The sequence below is a fragment of the Manacus candei genome, unplaced genomic scaffold, assembly GCF_025592945.1.
Source record: "Manacus candei isolate 608988 ecotype Guabito, Panama unplaced genomic scaffold, ASM2559294v1 h1tg000119l, whole genome shotgun sequence".
Taxonomy (NCBI): domain Eukaryota; kingdom Metazoa; phylum Chordata; class Aves; order Passeriformes; family Pipridae; genus Manacus; species Manacus candei.
Window position 1 is genome coordinate 4,555,191 of NW_026138167.1, and position 17,994 is coordinate 4,573,184.

The window sequence follows — 17,994 nt, forward strand, 5'->3', positions numbered from 1 at the left end:
GATCCTTGTGGGTCCCTTCCAAATCAGCATGTTCTATGATTCCGTGACCCCATAGCCCTCCCACACTCCTTAGCCCTCAGAGCCCCCATAGCTCTCCCTTATCTCACAGTCCTCACAAACTCCATAGCTCTCACAGCCCCCTTAACCCTTAGAGTCACTATCAAAGCCCTATTGTCCATATTTCAGCCCCACAGCCCCTGTCCCACCTCCACAGTCACTATCCAAGCCTTACAGTCCCTAATCCAGCCCTACAATGATTTAGGTTCTAGCTCCACAGCCCCTATCCCAACTGCAAAGCTCCTATCCCAGCCACAGTGAATTCAGCTCCAGCCCTACAGTCACCCTCCCAGCATAAAGCCCCTATCCCAGCTCCAGTAGCCATCCCAACCCCACAGACACTATCCCAACACCAGAGTGATTCCATCTCCAGCCCCACAAGCTTTATCTCACCGCCAGCTCTGCTTCAGCTCCAGATCTGCATCTTCCCACCACCAGGTGAAGCTGCTCCACAGTGGGATGGGGTGGGCACATCCAGCCTCCCAGAGGTTCCAGCTGCTTCAAATGTGGTCTCCAGCATCCTTAACATCCTTAAAATGGCTTTACACAGGTCAGGATGTTGGGTGAAGGTAGAGCCTGGAATCCAAACTGGGCAGGTTTTGCCTTTGATAGAAATACAGGGAGGGCACTTGGCAGCAAGAGCTCTGCTGTGGGAAAACCTTCACAGCTTTCCACTGGATTGGACAGACTGGGGCTCCAGTTGCCAGCTGAAGATGCTCCTTCCCCTACTGGTCCCTGATGACTGTCCAGATGAGATGGGAGTTAGTGGGAGCAGGAACATCCCCCTGGAACAGAACCTCCCCTTGCACAACCACTGAGCCATTCCTGTGAGGGAGAGGAGACAGTGGGCAGCCCACCTTCCTTCTGGGAGTAGCTCTAAAGCCCCACCATCCTCACATCAACACCTCAAGAGAGGTCTTGAGTGGCTTCATCCAGAGCTTCAGACACTTTCAGACAGGCATCCCTCGGGATGATGATCCCAGCGAGGGAGTGTAGCCTCTCACAAGACCCATCTGGAGCATTTTCCTGGGCAAACCCTTCCCTCCAAACCAAACCTGCCCCTTCCTATCAGCTGCACACTCACATGAACTCAAGGATGTTTGCCTGCAAGAAGGTCTGGACGGCATCTGGTTTAGCTGGAAGAAAGAAGAACCTGGTAACTGAGCAGCTTTTCCAAGCTCCCCCATGTGAAGGGGAAACATACCAGGAGGTGGGCAATAAATAGAAGAGTCAGCTCAGTTTGCCCAGGGGAGGCCATGCTGGTACTCCAGGGAGTGCCAGCCCTCTGGGGGTGCCCATGGATGAGCTGGGATACCTAGAGCACTCATCCACATAGGAATAGCACCTGGGAGGAAATACCCCAGCACCAACACAGCATGCCACGGCCCTGCTGGCTGCCAGAGGTCAGGGGAGCCCAGTCCCACCTCAAACCAAGCTCTGGTGGAGCAGTGCCAGGGATTTACCCCTCTCCACCATGCTTGGGTGGCAATAGACCTAGCAAGGGCTGATGCAGCCCACAGGCTTCTCACCCCAGCAGGGCTTGGGTCCTGCAGCACCTTCCCTGCACCCCAAAATGCCAGTCTCTCTCCCAACCAGCTCCAGCACTCGCCACCAGTCTCATGTTTCCCTCCAGCTCCCTGTAGCTCTCCAAATTCCTGCTCCCCAGAGCTGGGGTGGGACCAATGCCCAGCAATTGGAATTGCAACAGCAGCACGTGCATGGGCTGTGTGGGAGACAGGAGCCTGAAGGGGTAGGACACAGGGGTTTTCATCCCTGTGGAGGCAGGTTTGCCCATCATCATCATCAGCTTGACTGAAGGCCTCCCCAGTGGCTGCAGGGAGATCTGGGGCTATAGAGGGGAGCTGGGAGGTGATGGAGCCACTGGACATGGACAGGGCGTCAAGGGTCACTCCTGTGGGCTGAGCCAGGGTCTGGGAGCTGAGCTGGGAGCTGGCTACACGTCCAGCTCCAGCAGAACTTGGCAGGTAGGATGGAGAGGGCACACTGGTGGTGCCCAGCTTCGGAGTGATGCTCCAGAGCAGGGTTTGTGGAACTGGGGGTGGGCACAGAGCCTGGGCTGCCATGGGTGGGCTCTGGAGCTCCTGCTGGAATGGGTCCCACTGATGCTGTCCTGGACTTGCTGTGCCTGGATTCTTCTGCAGGGCAGCAGTGCCCAGAGGGTTTGGTGGTCCAACCCCTTGGCTCATCTTGAGAGTGGCCATGTGGAGAGGTACAGTAGATTTAGGCTGGGTCCCTCCAGCTCCCCCCAACAGCCCATCCCAGTGACTGCTCCATTCCCAGAGCAACCCACATACCAGAGCCAGGGCACCTTATTAAAATATCTTCCTTCTCTCCACCAGCTTCCTAGCTCAGGAAAGCCTGTGCCAAGCCTTGGCATCTCCCAGGAGGCTCCCGGGGCAGAGCAGGGTTGTAACCAGCCCTGGACTCAGACATTATCTCATTCCCTGCCCCAAACATCCACCTTGCTGCAATCAGCCTCCCCAAGGACAAACAAACTCACCAACCCACACACACCTGACAGCACCCAAGCCCTGGCTTTTATCTGATTTCCCAGGGGGAATGTGCCTCCATTCCAGCTGCTCCCAATTAACACACAAACTCATTTGCAATCCCCCAGGTGAAGCTGGAGGGGTCTCAGCTTCCTTCTACTCCTCATTAAGTCCTTGGCAGAGGAAGGAGGGTGTGTGCCTGCTCCTTTAGGCAGGATCATCCCGAAACCCTGATGATGCACCCCAAAACACCCTGTCTGGGGGGAGTGGGTTGTGGCAGTGGTGTTCCCCTGCTGAGCTCCAGTAATTTGGGCTGAAAAACATGTTTGGGGCACCTGGCTTTTGGGATCAGGTAGATTCCATGCCTGAAGGAGGCTCACAAGGGGTAAGGTGTCTTGGAGGTCCCCACTGGATCAGCCCAGGGTGCATCCCTGAGCACTCTATGCTTTCCTGCCCAGTTTCTGGTGCTCAAACACTCCCACCAGCATCCTCTCCCCAGGCTGTCACCCTGGTTCTGGATGTCCCTCTCCCCTGGGTGATCTGTGATGGCACATTGGACACTGAATCCAGCCCCTGATGATGGCACAGGGCGACTGGGCACATCACTTGTGGCTTCATGCAGGGAGAAGCAGGCAAGAGCATCAGGGTGGGGATCTGGGGACCCTCCATCCCCAGAAAGGTCCTGTTGTGCCCACACTGGGAAGCAGAGACGGAATCACGGCTTCATGTCTGGAAATGAGCCAAACTCTTTTAATCAGATGAAGAACCTCTCAGAATTGACATTCTTACAAAAAAATTAAATAAGGGGAAGGAGCTTTCTTCCCTGCAATAAAAAGGTATAAAAATGACGTTATTAACAAACGCTGCTTTCCCAATCGCCGTGCACAGCCACGGCGTGGTGAGGGAGAGTGAGGAGAACAGCAGCATCCCCCCTTCCCTGTCCCATCCACAGCAAGTCCATCCCAATGGAAAAACCACAAAGGCACACACAGAAATCCCCCAACAGCAAACACGCCTTTTGGCTAAGTACAGTCTGGGTAGGTTTTTTTTTTCTTAGTTCAAAATAAATATTCCCTGTAGTGAAATAAAAAAATCCTAAGAATCCTTGTTTTGTTCCTCCATGCCCTGCAGTAGAGCTGGAGAAACACCTGAGTGATGAGTTGGTAAGGCCTCTGCTGTGCACCCTTCTGCAGCCCCCCAGGACGAGGGGCTGTTTGTATGTTCTGGTATGCCCATCAGCCCTCTGGGATGGAAAGGATCCCTGCTTCCAAGGCCTGGCAGCATGGCTCCCCTCTGTGCTCCTATGATCACCACATCTCCATTAAGGTGATCACTAAATGTGCATCTCCCGTGTTCTCCACTAGAAGACCATCTGGGATGGAAAGTAGTTTGGCTTTTCTTTAGGAGTCTTTAAATCTTTCTTGCAGCTTTTTAGTTGAAATAAAAAGACAAGTATAAATTACTGTATTTAAAGAAAAAAAACCACCCGAAACACATGACCTGAAGGCAGCAGCTCCTTATAAAGGTAAATCCAGAACATTTGTAAAATGTCTTCATTTAAAACAAAAAAAATTAGTCCCGGGACTACAGAAGTCACGATTCCCTTGTGCTGATGTTGTGTAAGGTCTCTGTAGTACTTTAAACATGAAAAACCAGGTACATTTCTTGGGAATGGCATGGATAAGCAGGAGAGGGGATTTAGAGGAGAGAGGAGGTAGGTAGGATGTTGTCCTTGCAGTAGCCAGCCTTCTTCCAAGGCTGGGGATGGTGCTATGACCGTTTCCATGCTCCTCTTGCTCCAGATCCACTGGAACTCCAGCCAATTCCTCCCAGCTCACCAAGTCAGTCATGGATGGAGGTGGGAGATGCACTAAGAGATGATGTGTTCAAAGAAAAGTAGCTCCAGCTGCCATGAGGGGTTTGAGCCCATCCCTGTGTGCCCAGATACCACGCCAGCGTGTGGTCCTGCATCACTAAGCTGTTCTCCACCCTGAGAACTGTCCTTGGAGGGTCCTCTAATGCTGGTGGGAACTGAGCACCTCCCCGTAGGGCTGCTGGTGATCTCAATATCCACAGCTCTGGAGACGAGGGACCTTCCTGTTCCCATTCTCATTTGGCTGTTGTCCTTGGCACATTCCTTAGTGCCTCCTTTTTCTCTGATCTATCCATGGCTGTTCCTTTGCCATCAGCTTTCAGTGTCTGGGCTACCTGGGAGAGGAAGGAGTGGTTAGTTAGGGAGGGTGGGATCTTCACCTTCACATCCCAAACATTCCCCACTCCAACCTGACCCAGGGGGTGGAGCCTCCTCAGCCAGCTCAAATCCACAAAAATATACCTCCACCTCCACAAAATGACATATAAATCCCACAAATTCCTATAAAGCCACATGGAAGAGGAATTACTTACTTGGAAGGACGCTGGCTAGCTTGCGACCTCAAACCTGCAAGAAATAAAGTTGTTGGTAATGGCCTTGAGCAGCAGCAGAAGGGTATCTGGGTAGAGCAAAGAGGCCACCAGTTTGATGGGACAACCACAGGTGGCAGGTCTGGCCAGAGGTGGCCTGGAGGTGACTGACACCTCCTCGATATCCCCAGGATGACTTTTCCCCCTCCTAGCTCAAGCTTTTTCCCTCCACAACCTCCAGAGAAAAGGTGGGCAGAATACACGGTAGGACAGGGAGGCTGAGGCACCAGGTGAGTGACAGAGGCTCCCAAAAACACAGCAGTATCTGAAAGGCAGGTGCAGCTGCAGCATCCCCTGGGATTCACAGGAGATGCCGGGCTACCTACCGAGCTGCTGCCGGATGGCGTTGTGCCAGTGGAGGTTGAGCAGGTCTGGATAGATTTCAGGGAGCTGCCTGAGTGCCAGGAGCTTCAGCATGCGGGAGGTGCAGCTCTTCAGCTCCAGGTCCCTCAGGTGCCTCTCCTCTGAGAGCGTGGTGGGACGCAGCTCCACCTTGTGCTTCTGCAGCACTAGGTCAACGGAGGTCCCAGGGAGCTTCGGGAAGAGCTTCTCCTTCACCACGTGGATGGGGATGAAGATGGCTCCTGCCCGGACGACGTGGGGGAAAGGGCAAGCGAACATGAAGGTCTCCAGTTGGGAGAGCAAGTTGGCAAGGAGCGTGGCCACGTCCTGGAAAGCCAGCCAGATCTCCTTGCCTTTCATGGGCTTCTGAGGAGCGGGAGCCTTGGAGTTGTTCTTGGACTTGGGCAGGGATTTGGGCATCTCTCCCAGCTCTTCTGCCAGCTCTGCCTTCTTCAGCCACTGCTGCAGGAGCTCTGGGGATGACTGTGACACTGACCCAGAAATCGTGTCACAGAGCCAGGTGTGCAGGGTGGCAAAGTACTGCCCAGAGGGGGTGTCTGGTGGGGGACTGACAAACTTCCTGGCCAGTGAGACCCCCTCCTCCGCTGGGGTGAAGGGGGTTTTGGGAAGTGGAGGCTGGGGAGGGTTTGGGCCTGAGATGGTGCTGGGCTGGGGGCCAGGTGGTGGGACTGGGGGGCTGCTGGATGGTGAGGAGGCTGGTGGGTTCGGTGTGGGGGTGCTGCTGGGTGGGCTGGGCTGGGGGGCTTGGGGGCTGCCATCCTGCTGGGGGGGCTCTGTGCTGGGCGTGAGGGAGTGCAGGAGCTTGTATTTTTTGAACATGAAGGTGGCTGAGCTCTGGAAGTTGCTCCTGTCCCCAGAGCCCACCTCAAGCAGCTGGGGCTGGGCCCCCTCTCCCATTCCCATCTTGCCCCCAGTAGCCTCTTTCTCCTCCTCCTCCACATCGTCCTGGTCCAGCGTCCCCTCCACACAGCCACTGAGTCCCTGGGTCTCCATGGCTTCCACTGGCCTCTTCTTCAAGCTGAGGTCCAGCACCATATCCTCACTGAGCAGTTCCCCAGCACCCACCCCACTGGGGCTGCCCTCCTGAGACCTCAGCTCTTGGGACACAGGCTTTGGCTTTTTGGGGGCCCTCTTGTGACATCTTTCCCCTTGGCTCTGCACCACACTGCTGTCCGACCTCAGGCTGGACACCACCAAGGTATCTCTGAGGGAAGCAGGCTCCTGGCTGGGGCTCTTGTCTTGAGGTGGGGGGTCCCCCCACAGATGGTCCTTGCAGAAGAGGACATGGGCTGAGCCCTTGGCCCTCTCCAGGTACTCCTGGTAAGGTGCCAGGCTGAAGACATTGTGTATCACTGGCATCGGTGGAGAGGAAGAAAAAACTGTGGTGTCCCTCAGGTCTTCCACCCCCTTTGGGGGGGTCATGGATGAAGAAGGTGGGGCAAGCTCCTTGGTTGGATCCTTGACCTTGCAGTCATTTCCTTTCCCTGTGATGACAGGAGACACTGGTCCCCCACACGGGGTGTCCTGTGGGGCTGGGCTGGTGTTCCTCCTCCCCTGGTATGGGGGCTCCTGCTCCCCTTGCCTGGGTTTCTCCCAGCTCCCTTCTCTTTTGGGAAATGTCTCCGTGAGCCCACTGGAGCCCCTGGAGAGCTTCTCAGGGGTGCAGACAGGTTGGAAAGCGCTGCTGTGCCTTGATGCCGCTCGCCACCGTGGACTTTCCGCCTCGTGCTGCTCACATCCCGGCTCTGGGGTGGCAAAGGAGGTGTGGAACACGGATTCATCGCCAGAGTTGAAGGTAAAACCAGGGTACCCGGGCAGCTGGACATCCCTTGGCAGCTCAGCATCCCTCAGCACCACCACCGGCTTGGAGGGACCAGCACCCGCGGTCCTCAGCACGTAGGGGTCCAAGGGGCTGGGAAAGTAGCTCCCTGGGGCTTGGGGTCTGAGGTAAGAGCCAGGAAAGGGCTTCCTGCTTTCCACAAAGCTGGAGCTGGGCAGGGCACTGGCCTCCCCCGCAGGGGGAGCCGGAGAGTGGTAGAGGGGAGCAGCTCTGTGAGGAGACAGTGGGTAGGGGGGAGGTAGGTAGCACATTTCTGGCCTCTCCGGGTTTGTCAGGCCAGCATCAGGCAGCTGGAGCTTGGGACAGGAGTCCGGGATGAGGCTGGGGACCTCTGGCACCTTATTCTGGCTGTGGGCAGTGGGACAGCTTGCTTCCAAGACCAGGGTGCTTGGGGGGGGCCTGTATTTATCAAAGGTGACATAGTAGTGGGATAAGGCAGCGGGGGAGCCCAACTGCTCCTTGGTGGGCAGCCCCAGGCTGGAGGGCAGCGGTGGGATGCTGGGGTCAGAGCAGGGACCCCTCCTGTGGGGCTCGCCGAGGTGGAGAGGGTGGGTGGCAGGGGGCAGAGCCCAGTTTGCCTCCCTTGGTGTCTGCTGCAGGCTCTCCACTCGTGTTCCCAGCGGCAGAGCCATCCTGGGGGCCAGGAAGCGGGCAGGGGCTCCATACACCGGCTTAGGGACTGCGAGTGGGGCCGCCTTGTTCACCGCCACCGGCTTCTTCACTGGTAAGGGGCATCTTGGGCTGTCCAGCTTTTTCCTAGCCATCAGCTGCTCCTGCATCAGGCTGTCCTTGCCGTTCTGGGCGCCCAGGCTCTCCGATGGGTACAGCAGGAAGCCCACCAGAGACCCCTCGGCAGGCGCTGGCTGGCTCATGGCACCAGGGCCGTAGTGTAGGTAGGTGGGCGCTGGGCTCCAGCGGGCCAGGGGCTGCTCAGGACCCTTGGAGCTCTGCAGTGGGCAGGCGAAGTAGGAGCCTTTGTAGTTGAAATGGTTTTCGGAACCAGGGCTGGGCACAGGGCTGGATTTGCTTCGGATTTTGCTGGACGGAAAGCTGGTGGTGGCCTCTGTCTCCAGCCGAGGTCGCTTGCTGAAAATCACGGGGTCCACAGAGTCCAAGAACTGTTTTGAGACCATTTATACCTTGCTGCAGGTGTCCCGACAGGAGAGGTGAGCTGGCCTTCCTGGACAAGAGAGAGAATAAACCATGAGCAAATCAAGTCCCCACAGCCAGCACCCTGTGGTGGCACAGGATGACAGAGTCCTTCAGGAGCCCTCCAAAAGTCACCTTGCCTCCATGCTAGCTGGAGAAAGAATGTTGGTTTTCACATGCACCCCATTTGTGATATTCAGGATCACACTGGAAAGCTAAAGCAGAGGAGGAGAAGTGTGGAAAACCCTGCTTGCCTCACAGCCAGCCTCTGCCAAGGGCAACAGCTATTGCTTCCCTTCTCCCATCCTCCCAATACCTGGCAGAGATCCTAAAAAAACCCACCCAACCCCAACTGAGATGCAGCATTTGATCATCAGGGTGGAAGTGCAGGATCTGGTCAGGCAGCTCTGCGTAAGCCAGGGTGGGAGCCCACAGCCAGTGGGGGGAATCCTGGGAGGCTGGCTGGGCATTTCTCCATCTGTCTCCTTGGAAAAGCCCTGGAAAGCTCTGACTGCTTTGGTTCCAAAGCCTCAATGAGTATCTGTTGCAGGCAGTGGGGAGCAAAGCTGGGTCAGCTCAGGTGAAGAGCCAGCAGACACAAACACAGTGCCCAAAATTCCCACTCCCAGTTTCACCTTTTAAAGTAATTTGAGATTTCTCCCTCTGAGGCAGCAGTTCATCCTCTCCCTTAGGATGTCTTCTGATTTGGGGCTGCTGTGTGGTGGGTCTGGTCCACAGTGACAGGTGGTGAATGCCAGCAGGTGGAGCTGGCAGGCTATCCCACCATAGTCCTGCATCCTGGAGCATTCCAAGTATTCTCCCAGTATCACCTGGCATCACCCAGCACCTCCCCAGCACTGCCCAGCATCTCCTAAGCATCCCACTGAGACACATGAGCATCACTAGAGTACCAAGGGCATCACAGGACCTTCACCCAGTACCCCCCAGCATCACCTGAACATCCTGTAAATCACCCAAGCAAGCCCCAAGACCCACCTGAGCATCACTGGCACAGCACCCTCCCAACATGGGCAAACATCCCCCCCTATTTCCTAGCACGGCCCAGCATCCCCAAGCCCAGGGATGGACTCGCTGCAGCAGGATCTCCTCCATGTTATTTTTTTCCTTTTGTGACGAGAGTTAGCAGAGAAGCCAACGAGGAAATGGAGGAAAAGCACATGGAGATAAGACAAAAGCCACATCCACAGCAGGGGAAATGAAGCAGATAATGAAAAGACTTGTGGGGGGAGATAAGGGACCCAGTGGCGGTGGTGAAGCAGCTCTGCCTGGAAGGGAGCAGGGAATGATCTGCCTCTCCCCAACCCCAGCTCACCCCAAAAAAGCACAACTGAAGCTGCACTCTCTGCTTATCTCTTCTGTTGTGTTTCTTATCCAAACTTCAACAATTTCTTACTTTCCAGTGAGGTTGCTGCTTCCCTGGAATCCTCTGAAAACCCCCATCAGAGGGTCAGTGCTTCCTTTCCCACTTGCACCCTCGGAAGCAGCTCCCCCGCATCGTTTCCAACAGCTTTATCCTCATGATAAATCCTCAGGGTCATTTCTAAGACATCCAGCTCCAATTAAATTTGCCAGCACTTAGATCCAGGGAAAACAGCTCCCTTCAAATTGAAAAAAGCTCAGGGAAAATCCCAAACTGGGTTATTTTCCTTCCAAGAAGGATCTCTCAGGAGGCTGTTGTTTAAAGCCATCTCCCTAGGAGATGCTGCGTGGGAGAGAGATGCAGCCACGGGATTCCTTCCCAGCTGTGACAATGCTGAGGTTGGACAAGCCAGGACAGAAACCCAGGATCTTGTGACTCCTGACATTTCCTCACTGCTTTTTCCCCTTTCCCCCAAACCCCAGGGATCTACAACCCCCACCCCCTGCGCGTGGGGCCGTTGTGACACCAGCCCTGCCTTCACCCAGCTGATGCCACCGGGCATGATGCAATTGCCCTGTTTCACCCAGATCCGACTTCCAGCCTTGCTGGAGGGATGTCCCGTGGCCCGAGCCAGGCACTTGGAATCTCTGATGTCTCATAGGGTTAAGCTCATTAACCTCATTAGGGTGAGGACACTCCTGGGCTCACTCTTTCCATGAAATCCACCGGGGCTTCGCTGAGGGGGTGCCATCCCTACATCTGCACCATCGCAAGAAAACAGCTCCAGTTTTGCTGTCACCACCAGCTTTTTCCCTCTGGGACTATCCCCTTTCAGCCGGTGGAGGTGGAGGAGGAGAGGGATAAGTGGGAATCGGGGCTGGGGGGATGCCCGAGTGAACCCAACAAAGGCAGTCAGCATTTCTGAAACCCCACAGCTGGGAAAAACAGGAGGTGGATTAAACACAACCCGTTATTCATCTTTTTTTAAATGTTTTTTGATTTTTCCTCCCCTTCCTCTTCTCGGGTTTGGTCAGGAGGGAGTAAAAGCAAAACCAAATGCAGAAGAACACGTGCTGCCCGAGCAGCAAAACCTCACCGATAAGCTCCCACGGGCCTCAGAAAACTTTTTATCTGCCACGTTTCGAGTGTCCAACGGGCACAGGAGGGCTTCTGTTCCCCCTCCCCGAGGCTCCTTGGCCTGCCAAGGCTGTTGGGAACACTGTAGACATCTCTTTTCTTCTCCGACGGCTCCCAACAATGCGCCCGTGTCTGTTATCAGCGGGGCAGTCAGGCGCAGCACACGGCTCCCCGTGTGCTGCAGGCAGGAATTTCCTGCCCAGGATGCGATGTCCTAAGTGGGAGCCTCTCACCGCAGCCTCCCGCCTCCTCCATCGCCACGTGATGCCAAGAAAAAGCCGCCAGCTCTCAGCCAGCCCGCAGGACTCGAGAGACAGACCCCCAAAAGCTCCTAAACCCACTGGCACGAAGCATCCCCAGCCCCACGGAGCCGCCCCCGAGGCGGGGATGGAGTTCCCCGGGGTCCCCCCTCGACCAGCGGATTCTCCACCGGTAACGGGGCGCGTTCCCGGCCGGCGGCAATCCCGCTTTCACAATCCCGGGGACTTTGGGACCCTGCCGAGGAGGTGACTTCTCCCATCTCTCCACCTTTCCCATCTCTCCTGCGGGTTTGGATGAGATCACCGGCACCGCTCCCACCCCCCGCTTTGATCGTTCGGGGAAACAAACAAGAGGCCTCAGCGGTCCCGGCTGCCTCATTCCATACCTTGCCCCTCTTCCACAAAGTTTGCGGCTCCTGAGCTTCTCCCAGGTGGGCAAATGCCGAGTCAGAGCCTTCCCTTGGACCAAGCAATCTGTTTTTTAAGGCAGTATCCTTATGGAATGCATGCACCAAGCCATGGCTTGTCTGCGAATTAAGTTGAAAATCTCCAGGAATATTCACTTTTATATAAAAAAAAAAAAAAAAACTTCACGGAGCATTGAGTAGGCACCAGAAGGGCTCGGTTCCTTACTATTTAGGGGATTAAAACACCTCCAAAACGCATCGATCCCGTTCCGAACCATCGATGTCACGTCCCAGGTTGGCCACGGTCAAGGCTGGGGTGCCCCGGTGCTCGCAGACCCCTGCCAGGACACGAGATAGGGATGCGGCGGGGGGGCAGAGGTGGCTGCCGTGTACGTCCTTCTGTCCCCTTCGCACACCCACGGCCACCGCTTTCGTGTGAGCAACGCTCCGGTGACCCCCAAAATAAGCCTCTCGCAGGAAGCTAAGCGCGCTCACGCTGCGCATCAGCCGCATGATCCAAAGTGTCCATAAATGGGTAAAATCCCGGGATCCGGAGCCTGCAACCCGCTTTTCCCTGCACGGCTCAACGAGAAGCAGACGATCCCGAAGGCGGCGTGCGGGGAAGCGAGGGAGCCCCCCCACCCTGTCCCAGGGCTTCACCCGCCCAGGGAAGCGCCAGAGCAAGCGGGGAGCTGGCTGGGGGTCCCCCCGCCCCCGTGTCCCCCCACATCTCTCCGCTCTGTCCTGGCTCCTGCGGGACGCGCATCCCTCCGGCCCCTCACTCACCTGCGGCTGCGGCGCGGTGCCTCCCCCGGAGCATCGCTGCGGGGCCGGGGGGGCTCGGCGGGCACGGAGGGGAGCGCTCGGCCGGCAGCCCGCGCTGTGCGGAGGAAGTGGGAGGAGGAGGAGGAGGAGGAGGAGAGCTGGGTGTGCGTGTGGGCCGGCCGGAGGAGGGAAGGGGACGGGACGGGACGGGAGGGCGCGGCGCAGCCACACGTGCGGTCAGCCCGTGCGCTCGGAGCGGGGACCCCCTGGACAGGCGCATCCCACACACACACGCTGCGGGGGGCACACGCTGCGGGGAGCCCCTGCACGGCAGAGTCCCCGTTTCAGTAAGCCCCCCCCGGTGCGGAGGAGGAGCCGCACGGGGAGCCTCATTAAGGGGAGCTCTCATTGTATAGAGCCCCAATTAAGGGGATGCTCACTGCAGTTAGTCCATTAAGGGGGACCCCCCATTAGGGAAGACAGCCAATAAGCCCCCCCGCCGCCCCTTACAAGCAGTCCCCGTTATGAAGGGACCCCCATGATGGGGGCCCCCGTTGCAGGCAGGCTCCATTAGAGAGGACCCCCACTAAGAGGGGACCCCCCTCAGTGCAGGTGTGGAAAATTAGGCAGAAGTAACAGTTAGTGGAACGTTGAGAGCTGGGGAACAAGACGATGCGACCCAATCCAGTTTAGTGTTTCTATGACCACCTTAGTAACAAGGTATTCAAAAACGTATTGCCCACTTTACATAACCAGGCTGAACAACTTCACATGTAAGACTTTGCTGCTGAATCCGTATTCCCGGGTTAACAAATATGAGCCAGGCATGCATATCCCCATAAGCATCCCGGGCCATAGTCTGGCTTCGTAATAAAGTAATGCCTGCTTCTTAATACTGCATTGGTGTTAAGGAGTTTTATTCCCGAATTTCAGTGATGCGGGCATCCCCATTAGGAAGTGACACCCCCCCCCAGCACTGGGGGGATCCCCTGTTAAAGAGGAGCCCCCATTACAGGGAGACCCCTCCTCACAGAGTTATGGGCACCCTCTCAGCACAGGGATGCTCCCCAAGCCTGAGACCACCAGGACACGGCCAGGGGTCCGGGTCTGGCCAGACACAAGTCCATCTGTCTACACAAAGTCACTTTACCATCTCATAAGCAGGGATAGAGGGAAGCTGGCAGTCTGGGCCGGGCTGGGGACGGCTCCTGAGCTTCACAGTCAACCCCCACCCCAAAGAAAAGCCCCTCCTCCTGGATTTAACCCCTGCCAGCCCCAAGTCCACTCGCTGGTGTTAACACGTGGTGTTTATCTAAGGAGTCGCGTCTGGAAAAGTCCACCTGTCACCCAAATTCGGGAATGAAAACTCCTTAACACCAAGGCAGCATGAAGAAGCAGGCATTACTTTAACCGGGCACCTGATTCACATGGGGCAACTCTGACTGATGTGCACGCCTGGCTCAGGACTACACGTGTCTTTATTAGCTGGAGATACCCATATTAATTGAGAAGTGTTACAATTTGTTACTTAAGGCGGCCGCAGAGCCCCTAAATTTGATTGGCAGGCTTGACTTATTACCACGGTGGCCACAGAGCCCCTAAAATGGATTGGGCTGCACTGACTCGTTACCAAGGCGGCTGCAGAATCCCTAAACTGGACTGGGCCTTGGCTTGTTGCAGAGCTCTCTCAGCGTTCCACATGACGTTCCATTAACTGTCACTTCTGTGTAATTTGCAACACACGCAAACATTCCCCGACTAATCATTAACCCCCATAAAAAGCACGTAAATATGATTAACCCAGTGACACAGATGCTGGGAGACTGGGTTGCCCAAGACCCTGGAGCGAAGCAGTGGAAGAGGCTCAGCTCCCATGAGCAGTGAGAAATAAAGATTTCTGACTGAAAAATAATTCCCCGTTTTTAATACTTTATTGAACAAAGGCCGAGAAGGCAGGGTTTGAATTCTCCTCTCCTTGGCCTCACAAGCATTACTTTCCCATTACAGCTTTAATTTATAGCAGTTATGTGGCAGCAGCAAAGAAAATAAGGATCTGGGAGGAGCTGGAGCTGAATTCCCTGTCCCTTGGCTCCAGTGTTTACAGACCACTGCTTTGTCTGGAGTTCATCGATCAGGTGCTGCTGTTAATATTTTCTTTGGTCAAATGGTAATGCAATTAGAGAATAGCTGTTATATTTAATTATGAGATGTTATATATTAGTGTTAACATATGATAGTTTTTATGCATTAAGACGAGCAAATGGGTGGATAATAAAGCTTGTTATTTGGAGTTATGGGCATTAAAATTATCACTGTTAGTTTTTACCTCGCTGAACAGAATAACAATTCCCTTGACATGGCAGATAATGCCTTTAAGCTCGAGTTGGCTCATACATTTACATAGCTTTACTCTAGAAAGACCTTTCCTCATTCCAGTGTGGCCACATCCCTGCTACCAGGCATCCAGCTGGACTCTGAAAACTAAATCTCAACATTTTCTCACTCTTACATTTCTCTGGTGCAGAGAGGGGAGTTTCTGTCTGTTCTCTAAGCAAATACCTGCTATTGTTCCTTCCTTTTCCTATGAATTTCCTTCTCTCCACTTCCTGCATGATTCATCTTTTCGTCAGCTACTCAAATCATCTGAGTGGCTGAGGCACCAAACCTGCTGGCAGCATCAGCACCAGCCTCAAAATCCTCCATTATTTAATTTTTATTTTATTATGTTAATTTTTATATTAATTTTCAAAGACAGAGGCACTTGGAAATGTGGCTTTTGGGAGAAGGTGGGTGGTAATTTTCACCCAGGGCATAGCCATTCCTGCCTTTTTTGCCCCTCCAGCTATCAGCATCCTCCCTGGCTGGTGAGCACCTGGGAGAGCTCAGATACCCAGTGTCAGGGATCATGCCCAGCATCCCCATGGGGTTACTGTGAGCCTGGTGAGGTGACAGTTTGACTGATTCAGTCAAATTTTGGCCGTGTGGTTTTCAATTTTCTTTTTGAGGCTTCTCAGCCTCAGCATCTATCTTCAATCTGTGGTTTGCTGGGCTGTGCCTCCCTCTTAGCTCTCAGGAAACCTGCTGGCTTCAGACTGTCACTGCCTCCACGGTCTCCCAAACTGACAGCCAAGATGGGACACCCATCCTGGGATTCACCCCAGCAGGCACAGGGATGAGGGGGCTCCAGGTGGGAGCAGGGGCACCAGGTTCCCCTCTCCAGGCAGCATTTCCAGCAGAGTTCATTGCTGCTCCCCACCCACATCACTTCTCCCACACCCCAAAAAGGGTCAGTTCTTGTTCCAGCTTGTGCTCCCCAATTTTTCCTTTTGCCAGTTAAGCCTCTCAGGGGAATTTAACCCCTTTTAGGAAGGCAGTACCCGGAGTGATGCTGGACAGGAGTCCAAGTGATGGAGAAGGGGGGATGGTCCCCAGCTCACAGACCTGTCCATCTCCTTTTCCCATGGCAGATCAGTCCAGGAATATCTGCTTTCGTTCCTCCTCCCTCCTTTTTTCCCTCTTCTCTTTGATTTGCTTTCCCATAAAGTCATGCTCTAAGTTCTGGAGAGATCAGCTACTCAGCTGATCTCTTGGTGACAGATAGAGGTGGGATTTAAAGGTCACCCACTGCTACAAACCCCTCATCTTCCCAGGTTTTAATCCTTCTCAAAAGGCCTTAGGTTTGCTCCTAGGGACCAGAAAATCTCTTTCCACTCCTCAAATTATCTAGCAATCCCCAAATTATCCAACAGAGCCCAAACAGAGATGCCTTTTTTTGGCCCAGGAACTGTTTGGAGGGGAATGGGAGATGGATGGGGTCCTCTTCTACACCTGAAGCACATCCCACATATGGAATGAAGGAAAATCCCTTGGGTACTGCAGGGAATTTGGCACACCAGCACCCACCATTCTGTCCAAGAGGACAAGAGGCAGCTTTAACCCCATCCCACCATCCCCAGGGCTCTTGCTGGGGATCTCACAGCCTTGTTAGCAGCTCTCACTTTGGAGACATCTTTGGAGGCAGCAGCATCCTTGATGAGGCTCTAATTATTGAGCTAATTGGAGTAAGAAAGCTGTACAGATGGTCCCAATATCCTTGTTGTCCATTTCCCATGCTCAGCCTGGCTGGAGGAGAGGGACAAAGGAGAACAGGGATGAAGGGATGGAGCGGTGGTGGAGGAGCCAGAAGGAGGAGGATGGAGGGAGGGAGGGCTCCCAACAGCTTCCAGTGTGCTTAAATTTAAAACACACTTATTGTGAGGTGAGAGATCAGGGTTTCCTTATCCCACTCATTTCTTCCAGAGACAAGAAGGAGTTGAAGCCTTGGAAGCTGCCAGCTCCTTCCAAGCCTCTGGTGAGTGCAGGCAGGGCGGGGAAGAATTCTGAGCATCCCCTGAGACATCTGGTCTCACATCTCTCTCTGTCCTGGAAGTCAGATCCCATGCTCTGAGTTTTTTTGGGGTAGGTCTTTACAGTTTCTCCCATCCCTCCTTGCTCTGGATCTCCTTCCATCCAGGGTAAGATCATTTTTTGGGTTGAATTAGGAGAAAACTGGAGTTAGAACTGGATGCTTTTTAAAGTCCCTTCCAACCCAAACCATTCAACGATTCTAAAAAAATTAGGCATGGGCAGGTCTGGTTGCTTATCCAACATTTTTCCTGCTTTATCCCCTTCAAAACTTTGATTTAGATCCCATCAGGGCCTACAGTTATTGGTAAATAAATCAAAATCCCAACCTACACAACTTGCTGCCCCAGAAAAGCAATAAAGACAAGACCCAGTAACCCAGAGATGCAGGTACCTCATTATCTCTAGATAATTTGCTGTAGGTAATGAGATAACCAAGCCCCAGGAAAAGCAGAGTGGGAATAAATTCCCAAGGGATGTAAAACATCACCATTGCATCCAGAATCATGGAATAGCAGAAGGATTCGAATTGGAAGGGAACTTTAAACTCATCTTGTTCCACACCCCTGCCACGGGCAGAGACACCTTCCATTAGACCAAGTTGCTCCAGCCTGGCCTGGAGCACTTCCAGGGATGGGGACCTGGAATGGATCTCCAGGATGGCTGTGGAAGTGCCATTGCCCCTCTGTGCCAGGCAGGATGAGAGCAGACCCAACCAGCCGAGAGGGCTTTCCTCTGCTAAACCATTCCCTCATCAAGCTGCTCTCCAAGGAACACTGAAAACGAGATTAATCCTGTTCTCCCAGGAGGAGGAAAGCAAAAATAACCCTGTGGATGAAAGAGCAGCACAAAGCCAACTATGCTTGGGTCAAGTTTGGGATCTGAAAGCTCTCCTGCTCCATGTTCCTGCTTGAATTATTGCTCCTGCATTCACATGCCATTCCTGCACCTAATAACAATAATAATAATAACAATAATAATAGCTGTGGTGTTTCTTTTTGCTTTTGTTTCCCAGTATGTGAGGGAGGATGCAGGGAGGGAGAAGCCCCTTGGAGTGGCTCACAGGCTGATGGAACCACTTGTGCATCATGACATGGGCTTGGAAGTCCATGGCTCCAGAGCCAAAGCCTACAGCCAGACTTGCTTACCTTGGCATGTCTGGATGCTCCATCTCTGGGAAGTCCTGGGACTCTGGAAGCCCTGGGATGCTCGTGACACACTCCCTACTCTTTCAGTGGGCAGGATGCAGGCACTGGGG

General features: G+C 54.3%; 1 protein-coding gene across 3 annotated transcripts; it reads right to left on the reverse strand.

The window, feature by feature from the left end:
• Positions 1 to 3,306: 3,306 nt before the first annotated feature.
• On the reverse strand, positions 3,307 to 12,439 carry CUNH15orf39 (chromosome unknown C15orf39 homolog). 3 transcript variants are annotated; one of them, XM_051770347.1, is made up of 4 exons: positions 12,354 to 12,439; positions 5,357 to 8,413; positions 4,974 to 5,007; positions 3,307 to 4,775 (listed from the first exon to the last, which is right to left on the reverse strand). In XM_051770347.1, the coding sequence occupies exons 2-4, from the start codon at positions 8,364 to 8,366 to the stop codon at positions 4,772 to 4,774; spliced, it is 3,048 nt and encodes a 1,015-aa protein (XP_051626307.1). In that variant the 5' UTR covers positions 8,367 to 8,413; positions 12,354 to 12,439; the 3' UTR covers positions 3,307 to 4,771. The 3 variants fall into 3 exon arrangements, with proteins under 3 accessions (XP_051626307.1, XP_051626306.1, XP_051626305.1); XM_051770346.1 differs by lacking the exon at positions 12,354 to 12,439 and adding an exon at positions 9,018 to 11,276; XM_051770345.1 differs by lacking the exon at positions 12,354 to 12,439 and adding an exon at positions 9,018 to 11,276 and having other exon boundaries at positions 4,970 to 5,007.
• Positions 12,440 to 17,994: the final 5,555 nt, after the last annotated feature.

Coding starts and splice junctions, on each gene's coding strand:
- CUNH15orf39 (XM_051770347.1), bottom strand. CDS start 8,366: ATGGTCTCAAAACAGTTCTTGGACTCTGTGGACCCCGTGATTTTCAGC. Junction 5,008..5,356: donor CGCCATCCGGCAGCAGCTCG/GTAGGTAGCCCG, acceptor TATTTCTTGCAG/GTTTGAGGTCGCAAGCTAGC.